The 9,644-nt window shown below is 44.8% G+C and overlaps 1 protein-coding gene across 2 annotated transcripts in view; it reads left to right on the top strand.

The window, feature by feature from the left end:
• JAKMIP2 (janus kinase and microtubule interacting protein 2) overlaps nt 1-3,498 on the top strand; it is a 26,921-nt gene extending 23,423 nt beyond the window's left edge. The window contains exons 17-20 of one of the 2 annotated variants that reach the window (XM_010140725.1): nt 297-374; nt 1,245-1,448; nt 1,821-1,886; nt 3,425-3,498. In XM_010140725.1, coding sequence (XP_010139027.1) covers nt 297-374; nt 1,245-1,448; nt 1,821-1,886; nt 3,425-3,475 — 399 coding nt within the window. In that variant the 3' untranslated portion in view covers nt 3,476-3,498. The remainder of the gene's footprint in view (nt 1-296; nt 375-1,244; nt 1,449-1,820; nt 1,887-3,424) is intronic. The other variant, XM_010140726.1, reaches the window with a different exon arrangement.
• The last annotated feature ends 6,146 nt before the right edge of the window (nt 3,499-9,644 follow it).

Genomic DNA, 9,644 nt, shown 5'->3' with positions numbered 1-9,644 from the left:
TCACATGGTAACCCCTAAGTTACACTACTGGAAGGCCAAGCAGTATCACTGAAGTCGACAAAGAGATGGTGGATTTCGTTCCAGGTAAATCAGATGTATTACCATGCAAAAGCAATCCACAGCTATTTTGTCTTCCTTCTTTTCTAGCTGTCAGATATTAATAGCTCTACAGAGTGTCAGTTAAGACCAGTCTCCTAGTCCTGCCTGAGTCAGGTATCTGTAGTTGATTTAATAAAACTTCCCGAAGTATTTTGAGTAAATAATTCAATTTCTGTCCAAATGGTCCTTTGTTGTAGGAGCAATTTTGCAAAATAAAGGGTTATTTGGAGGAAGAATTAGACTACAGGAAGCAAGCTCTCGACCAAGCATACATGGTATGTACAGAGGAACTTCTACAGCACGTATTGGCCAGCACTGTGACAGGACACAGACTCCTGTTGGATCAGGAAGAGAGGGTTTTGCTTTTTAATTAGTATTGTTTATTTTTTTCCCGTTTTTCTAATGCACTACCATGCCATCTGCACAGCTCCAACACGACACCTAGTTTTTTCAGGTCACAAAAAGGCAGGTCTCCTGAAGTCTGAAACTCTTTTGTCAGTCAAAGGCAGATATTGCTTGTGGATATTGGCTTGTCCAACTGGAGTCAGTGCAACCAACTGGAAGTCAGGTCTGGAAACTTGACCATTTTGCACATGTCATAGCAAGAAGACAATGTTACACAAAAAGCCAGAGTTCCTGCTCTAAAAACTCTGCTATATCAAATTCCGATACATAGGGATGATAACTGGCTGTGCAAGTTCATTATGTTTGGTTTGTCAGGTTAATGAGAATGCCCATTGATGAGCAGGATTAAGAGCAAAGTAGTCTGACGGTGACCTTCAATCTTTCCTCTTTTCGTTTTTTTAGCACAATGGGTCAAAATTTTAGAATTGGTGAAATATTCATCTTTACACCTATAAGTATGAAAATTCTATGCAACTCCTAATAATCTTTGTAACTGCTTAAAAAATGTCAGTGAGGCATTTCAGTGAAAATTAATATTAAAATATTTAAAAAATAAAAGTTCATATCATTTTGTCAAAACACTGAACCATTTAATGAGCTCTGTTTTTCACGGATTTGCACACTTGAGCACAGGGACCACCTCCCACGCAGGCACCTGAATCTGCCACCAACCCCCCAGTTCCCACTGTGTTTTAAACAATGTTTCATCTCTAATTGGCTTTTGGTATTGCATCAACCAGAGGATCCAGGAGCTTGAAGCCACCTTGTACAATGCTTTGCAGCAAGAAACAGTGATAAAGTTTGGGGAACTACTCACTGAAAAACAGCAGGAAGAGCTGAGGACAGCAGTAGAAAAGCTAAGGCGTCAGATGCTGAGGAAAAGCAGAGAATACGATTGCCAGATCCTTCAGGAGAGGATGGAGCTGCTTCAGCAGGCGCATCAGGTAAGAAAAAGGAATGATACACATGAATATCTGCTCAGCTTTGCTGTGTAAGAGCATAAGCTGAGGTCAAATTTAGGCAAGCTCCAGGTCATGAGGGAGCCCGGATCTCGTTTTTTGAGTGGTTTCATACTGTGTCTTTACCATGTGTTGTAGACTTGTTGTGTACGCGTGGTAACACATGGTTGTACACATGGTAAAGTTGTGGTTTGGCAGGGCTAGGGGAGGGAGTCATGGTACTACACGAGATTATCCCTGCCAAAGAAAGGGATTTGCTAATTTCCAGGCTTTTGGCACTTGGAACCTTAAGTTACCTGTTCAGCGGAGCAAATTTACGGAGAATTTAGTCTAGATGCTTTCTTTTCTGATTTTCAGAGGATCCGAGATTTAGAAGATAAAACTGACATCCAAAAGAGACAGATTAAGGATCTGGAGGAAAAGGTTTGTTCTGAAGTGCACTGATAAACATTTTTGAAAGTAATGACCTCGTTCTCTTGAACTATGTGACCGTTTTGTGTAACTGAATCGGACGGGCCTCCTGTTGGTGGTGGTCTAATGTGCCTTCTATTCAATTTGTGTTTCAGTGTGTACAGACTTTAGTCTTCACTATTTCATTAGGAAATAAATGCCAAACGCTTTTAATGATGGTGAATGACACTGTACCAAATGACGAAGCCTTCCCATGGCTGTTGAGCGCTGCCTTTAGACAGGCAATACTTCCACTGAAGGCAAGGGGAGGCCAGTGAGCAGGAAGGACGAAATGAAACCCAGTGGAGATCTGGAGATTGTCCATATCTGGCCGGACCAGGGAACTCTGGTTCATGCTGTCCTCTTTGCTGAAGCTTGTAACTGACTCTGATACAAATAAGGATCTTGCCTTTAAACTGAACAAAGAACTATATGTGCACATTCTTCATATATATATATATATACACATACATACACACTCTCTCTCTGTCAGTCTAAAAATATGTGCTGCATTTTTCTGGTGAACAAGGCCATCTCTGTCACACTGAGTTTTGCTACTTGTAGATAGGATTGTAGTATGCGTCATACTACAGAGTGGCGTGGGCACAGTGTACTGCTACCAGTAGCGTCTTCCCAGAAATGCCAGGCTGGAGTAAGATACATCTGCAGTGGAAGCCTTGCCAGTGTACTGATACTAGTAAATACCAATGTCCACGTGTAATCTACCACATCAAATAGTGGCTACATTAGTACAAGGACAGTAGAGCTAATGACAGTTGATATCCTAAAGTGTAACAAGTGGACACAATGCAAAACTTGATATGCGTAATTATTTCCACTTTTCTGCCAATATTTTGTGATGCAAGGACTCGGTGTCTTTCTTTCTTTCTAATATATATAAAACTTGGAAAAATATCAGATGATAATCTATGATGAAAATGAAAAAAACAAAGCAAAACTTACGCCGTGGCCAAATGGAAACCATGAGCAGACTTTTTAGTGTAAATTTTGAAAAGAGCTTTTGATTCACAAAGATTCACATCTCAGAAAACAAGTGCATTCATGATTAAAATGAGACATGCAAAAATTGATTATTAAATATGTAGGGTTGGTTATTATGTGTGTGTGTATATACATATATATATATATATTTTTTCCCCCTCAGGCTATTTCCAGCATGCATTGCAGGCACTGTTTTTGAACGCATTCAAAAATACCACACATGCTATTTTTTGATATCCAGCTTTGCGACTTCAGTCAACCCGTGGTGGTTCACAGTGAGAGTTGTACCTGAGGCTTTCAATCTGGTGCCAGTTGTAAATCATCACCAGAGTTAATGGGACTGTTTCTGAAGGCTGTGAGGTGGTATGGTGCTTACAGAAGTAACTGTGGAAATACAGTGTCTTGTGAATGTGTAGTTATTCTAACTGTCCTACAGAGCACAAAAATAATCCTGATGCTTATAATGCCATGACCTTTAGTTTTTACTCAATCTTCTTTTTCTTCTGCAGTTTCTATTTCTGTTCTTGTTCTTCTCTCTTGCCTTTATTCTTTGGCCTTGATGTCAATGTGCCTCTTGGAAAGGTAAGACTATTTTATTTATTTCCTCAAAGCTAGCACAGAGCGGAGGATCGCGTCCTCGCATGTTCTTGTGTGTCCCCGGAGTCAGAGAATTCCGCAGGTTGTCGTCAGTTTGCAGTAGTTCACAATGGAGGGTCATCACGCTGCTGAGTTGCCACAGGGAGTTGCAGTCAGACCAACACCGTGCCAAAGCTTGCTGGTGATACTATGCTCTTCACAACTGTAAAAACAACAATTTCACAGTATCAAGCAGCCAAGAGAATTGCAGGTGATCCAGGATAGCAGTAGAACGTAGCCTAGATCATTTTATGTTAAAGACTCAAGAATGCGTGATGACTGATTGGAATTTTCTGATCCGGGGACAGACCCAAAGCATTAGATTTCTCATACTGTATGTCTTGGCTCTGGCTTGAGCTATGTCAATGAATAAACTCTTCTGCCCGGCACTTCAGGCGAGCTGAGAATAATGCTGTGTGTGTGAGAGATGTTTTGCTGTGCCCTTCCACAGTTTGTACTAGCTCAGCCTTTGTTTCCAAGTGCAAGTGAAGGTATTGATTAAGTCACACATGAACGGTTTGGTGGGTTTTCCTTTTCCCTCAAAGGAAAAGCCCCCTACTTTGGGCTTCATTTCATCTAGATCAAGGATTTCTTCTGCAATTCTGTGCTGATGCAGAGACAGCTCTCAGAATTAGCCACACCAAATTGGAATCCGCTGCCTCCTTGGCTGGCCAGACCTCAAAATGAATCTTTTCATGGGCTAAGGCAGCAACATACGTGGAGGCTGGGCTGAATGGGGAATGAACCGCAGGAAAGAATCAGAGGACTGTGGGCAGATCAGTGATCACAGCTCTTGTAACCAGTGGCCCACAGCATTATAGACCCGCTGCTGTTTAAAACGTGCTGCCTCAATCCAGTGAACATTAAACAGGTGAAGCTGTGACTGCAGACTTAGTAACGCTCCAGCCGCAGCATTTCTGGGAGCCACGACACAGCACAGCAGCTGAGACGTTTTGAGTAGCATGACAGTTTCTTGCTTATTCATAGTGGGGAAAAAAGATCAGAAAATCTTATGAAACAGCCAAATTATGTATAGGCTAATTTTAAGAAGATAAAATTTTCATAGTACACAGTAGTAGCAAATAATTTGGTATGACTGTGTCTTGCTGTACCACAGAATTGCGAGTCCAGAACAACCAGCCAGCTTCGAGGAAGAGTAAAATTAAAAACCCCAAACCTATTAAAAAATAAAAATAAAACCAAAATCTTGGATTTAAGGTGCACTTTGAAAACTCACAGGATCTGCCAGTGACGTTTGCAAGAGCCTGTCTGCGTGAGTTTTTCCATTTGCCTATACTGTTGCCCCTTTTTCAGTTTCTGTCGTAGCTACAGTAAAGTCCTTGTGAAGCATATGAGAAAAACTGGGGCAATAAGAGGTTCAGAATTTTCTGAATGTACAGTTTGCACCTGTATTTTCCACTTGTATGAGTGTGGAAATGTTTTTTCCTAATCCCGTCTCTTTTAAGATGGAGCACCCATCCCTGACGCCACAAGCCTATCACCTGCTGTCACTGGTGAATTTTAGGCAGCTTTGGTTCAAGAGTTATCGAAACTGGTGCGTAACTGTTCATCTGAAGATGCCCACAGGGACTCTGGTGGACCAGGGTGCTGTACTTTGTAGAGTTAAAGGGGCAGGCAGGAATTTTCACAAGTGCCTTTCCTGGGGACAAGCAGAGCAGTTTAACGCTGACAACTGTAAGAATGCACCTTTTCAGCCTCCTGTGATAGACTGCATCTTGTCAGCTGGGATAGGTAGGCAGGGGAACTTATCACTTCCCTGATACAGATGTTCTTTTATTTTCAGAGTGCCCGACCACACAGATAAGTCCTTATAAAGGCAAATGCTTCCACTCCCCTGATGAAGAGAACATTGTTTACACCTATTTTAAAAAGTATAAAAATGAACAACCTGTAGCCAAGACTGCAACCACCTTGTATTTTAAAGCCATCACCCAAAATTTGTTACTCAACAGTTCCTGTCTAAAGCTGTGATATATGCTGCATCTAATTAAAGTCTCTATGTTGAAACTACAAAAGGGGAAAAGAAACTGTGAACCTACATCACTTAGGAAGAACTTAAAGGGAAGGAACCGCTTACAGCTGATCAAGTCAGTGCGTCTTGGGCATGGAACCAAAGTTACAACAGAAAACTCTCCCTGCTGTGCAGGGCAATTGTTTAAACGTGACACTGTTGTCCCACGAACGGGTCGGAAGTTAACGGGACAGAGCAGGAGAAACACACACAGGCTGTGAGGAGATGCTGACAACAAGGCGTTCAGTTTGAACTGTCTGGCTGTCGCACTGCAGGGACTCCTCCTCTCCCTCCTTGGTTTTAACCTCAGGAACAAATAACAGCTGCAATGTGGGGGAAAGAAAGGAAAACCGCGTTCTGGTGTTGCAGGATGGCAGGACAGGCAGCAGGACGTTTTGTCGCTTGAGATCAGAACGAAGCATCACCCTGCTTGGCAAAGGAAGGGGAGAGGGTGTCTGGTGCAAGGAGGGTTTCTGACAGAGTTGTAGCCATACCTCTCTCCGCCCTCCCTCCGTGAAGAACAGCCCGTCTGCTGTCAGATACTTTCCGTAGTCTTTCAAGACTGCTATTGAGATAATAATGACTACACTTGGGTTTACTATTTGAATAATACACTGAGGATCACTGGATTGGATCTACAGAGTAGCTTCTGAAGAAGAAAAGAAATATGTTGGAGGACAGAGGGGAAAAAAGCCAACCCCCCCTTGTCCACATGGTGTGATTCACAAAGCATCAGCTCCCAACTATTTTGTCCCAGCTTGGAACAAATGTTTTGGTTTGGCATGCCAATCTGACTTTGCCAGCTGGCTTCCCGATCAACAACACACAAACCAAAAATGGGAAAAAGCTGTGTGATCACATCCTTACTAGAAGTGAGAAGTATCGCTAGTCTGTTTAGATTTTTCCACAGTTAAGAATAACTAGAAGTAGTTTGCATTTCAAAGCATTACTTACCTCTCCAGTCACAAAGCCTGGTACCCAGTCCTGGTGTCTCCCTGAGGCTCACAGCTCCGTGCCCCCTGTGCTCGGTAAGACACGAACCCTGAGGAGTGTCACGCTTGCAGCAAACACTGCGAAGGTCCCGTGCCTGCTGGGCCAGGTGCCAGCTGCACCCGTCTTCCCTCTTCTCACGGGTGTGCTAGGCATGACAACGTACTTCTCTGCGCCTCTGTCTGCATTTCCCTGGGAATGGAGTCGTGCCTGTTCGGACCGCGGGTTCCTGGGGCAAGGCTCGTTATCTGAGCTGCGTCTTCCACGGTGGAGCCTTAATTTCCGCTGGGAGAAGTGGAGGTCTCTACTACAAAATAGAAAACAAAGGGCCAGAACCCAGCCTGTGCATTACTTCAACGTTCAACACAGGGCTCCTGTGTTCCAACACCTTACGCACACAGACTCTGCCCAGCAGAAGCTTTAACGGTGCTTCACGCAGAGCCTCTCCTTTGTTTGCTTGTTTACTTTCACCCATGAAGCAAATGAGGCACACAGCAGTGCAGTAACTTGCCACAGCAACTCAGAAGGTCAAAAGCCGTTCCCCGGCCACAGCAGGGATCAAGTTCTTCTAGCATTGACGATGCCTGCCCTTCACAGGTATTTTCTGGCCAGAATAACTTTTACTCATTAATGTCCATTCACCCAACTGGATTGCAGTGCTGGGCTGTTTCTCCACAAAGACTCCTAACACCCTCATTTCTTGCATGCCCTGCAGTTGTGTTCAGCCTTCCATCAAAGCTCAGAAGCTATTAGCAACTGATTTTTTCTTTTTCTCCTGCTCCTTAAAATTAATTTAAATTACAGAATGACCACATCTTCCTGAAGCAGTCAGGTTCAGTCAAGGGGTTTGCTGAATTCTGCACCAACGGTATGTTTTTTGGTTCACTTTGTAAAAAAAAAAGCTTGTAGGCAGGTATGTTAAATGAATACAGGTACGTTGCATGCTCTTTGTTCAAATTCTTTTCCCCCCGCAGAAGAATCTGTGGAGGTTGGCCCAAACCTACATGTGCTTTCCAGTAGTGGTGCCAGCAGTTCGGTCCTGGAGCTCTGGAGTTGGGCCCTTTGAGGGTCTGGTCCTGCGCCTTTAGATCACTAAGCAACTTTACAACACCTCGTTAGCTACAAAAAGGGGTGTTTCCTCTCTGGTTATTCCCCCCCTCGCTCTTTTTTCCAGTTCATTTCACACCACTTGGCTGCAGCGCCTGCCAGTTGATGCAGGCTGGAGACTCTTCCCCAGCGCTAGGGCCAGCCATTCAAACACTGCGCTCTTCCTGCAGAAGAACAAGCAGCACCTGAGGGTGCAATAAATTCCACCTCTGCTTTGGTTAAAAGAGAGGCAAAAGGGAGGACTAGAAGCGTTTGTTTCCAGCAGCTGGGGAAGGCTCCTGGCACAGACAGAAGCGCATGGTTTCAGAGCGAACCTGACTGATCTCAGGGCAGGCTCCATCACCTTGGCCCTCGGAGCCGTGTTGTGCGCATCGGATCTAGTGTCTCTTTTTTGCCCAGTGTCCTCTCCCTGGCTGCCGTGTTTTCATATGGCTGCAGGCGCTCCATGTCCAAAGGCCCTGGGGGGGTGGTAGGCAGCCCACGGCTTACCTCAGTCTGCGAACCTTTAACGGACTGCGGTGTTCCCTCGGAGGGCGGGACGACGCTGCTCTCCTGCCCTCACAGCGCAGCGTCAGCCATGCCTAAAACACACTTGCTGATGCAATTCAAACTTTCTGCTGTCAGCCGGATCACAAGGAGCCTGGTAGTTGGGTGTTTGTGTATATATATACACATGTATCTATATATAGTATAGATGTGTATGTACATATATATACATATGTACGCGTGTATCTATTCCCTACTGTACATAGAGAATTGTTGCTATAGCTTATGGAAGTACACTTCCCGTTGGGGTGCGGGGCACTGAATCTAGCCTCGTTTAGCTGCCACAGCTGGTATGCTCATTGTGGTTTAATTTTACACCTCGTGGGCAGCTAGTTCTCGGCTCTCTGTTTCTGATGTCCTCCCCCTCCACCATCCTGAAGCTGTTTATTCGGGGCTTTCTGCTCTTCCTGACATTCACTGAGGCGAAGTATTGAGACTCCTCCCTCAAATTAGTCACTGCAGCCAACCTCCCCCTCCCAAAACCAACCAGAAAATAAAATCAATTCACTGCAGCCTTTGAGGGCAGCAGACACAACCCTGGATGCCTCCCTGCATCCACCCCTGGCTGCAGCAGGAGCACAAGCGCTCCTGGCTGTTCCCACCACCAAAGCAAAGATGAGCCACATCACATACTGCAACGCAGCTGAACAAAACCTGACTTGCTGCTTTTTCTCTGCTGACCAAGTCAGGAGGTTCTGAAGACTATTGTTTCGATTCAAGCACTTCAGGTGAGGGCCTGGTGAGTGTAGGCAGTTGGGGTTACAGAAGGAACTAGGGCTTCTCGCAGTTATCACCTGGCTCACAGTTCCATCCTCTCTTGTCGATGTGCCTGGAAGACCACAGAGACTCTTGTAGATGTACTTCATGTTCCAGCTCCCTGCCCTCATCTCAGGGGGAGACGTCCTGTGACCCCCCGAAGCTTTCTGTTCCGTGGCATCCCCTGGGGACTGAACAGCCAGGCGCTCCTCCTCGCCAGGGCCGCTTCGGTGAACAGCCACAGAGCTGCTGCTGATCCAAAGGTTTCTTTTTTCCCCTGCCCTCCCTCACATCAGCACCTGTGTGTTTTTATATATATTTTGCTCCCAATTTTTTTGGTGTCTATTCCAGAACAGAATTGTAAATGACTTGGCAGAATGACCCTTTGATAAAACACTGGACATGTATCTGTACTATATGTATTAACGTGTAGAAGAGAATCCTTATTGTATGTAAAGTTTTATGAATGGTTATTTTTTAATTTATGTATTTAATATAGGATTCAATGACCTCTGGTGTTTTAGTTTGTATAAAAAATAAAACAGCAGCGTTTTTTTAAAAAATCGCACCTCACATTCACGGAGACACTCGGCGTCTGTCTGGAGTCTGTTCGAGGGACCGCCTGAGGCCGAGCCCCGGAGCCGCCGGCCCGGGCCGGTCGC

Source organism: Buceros rhinoceros, unplaced genomic scaffold, assembly GCF_000710305.1.
Source record: "Buceros rhinoceros silvestris isolate BGI_N320 unplaced genomic scaffold, ASM71030v1 scaffold21247, whole genome shotgun sequence".
Classification (NCBI taxonomy): domain Eukaryota; kingdom Metazoa; phylum Chordata; class Aves; order Bucerotiformes; family Bucerotidae; genus Buceros; species Buceros rhinoceros.
Note: the sequence above shows the minus strand (reverse complement) of the source record. Positions and strands in the feature narration are given on the sequence as shown.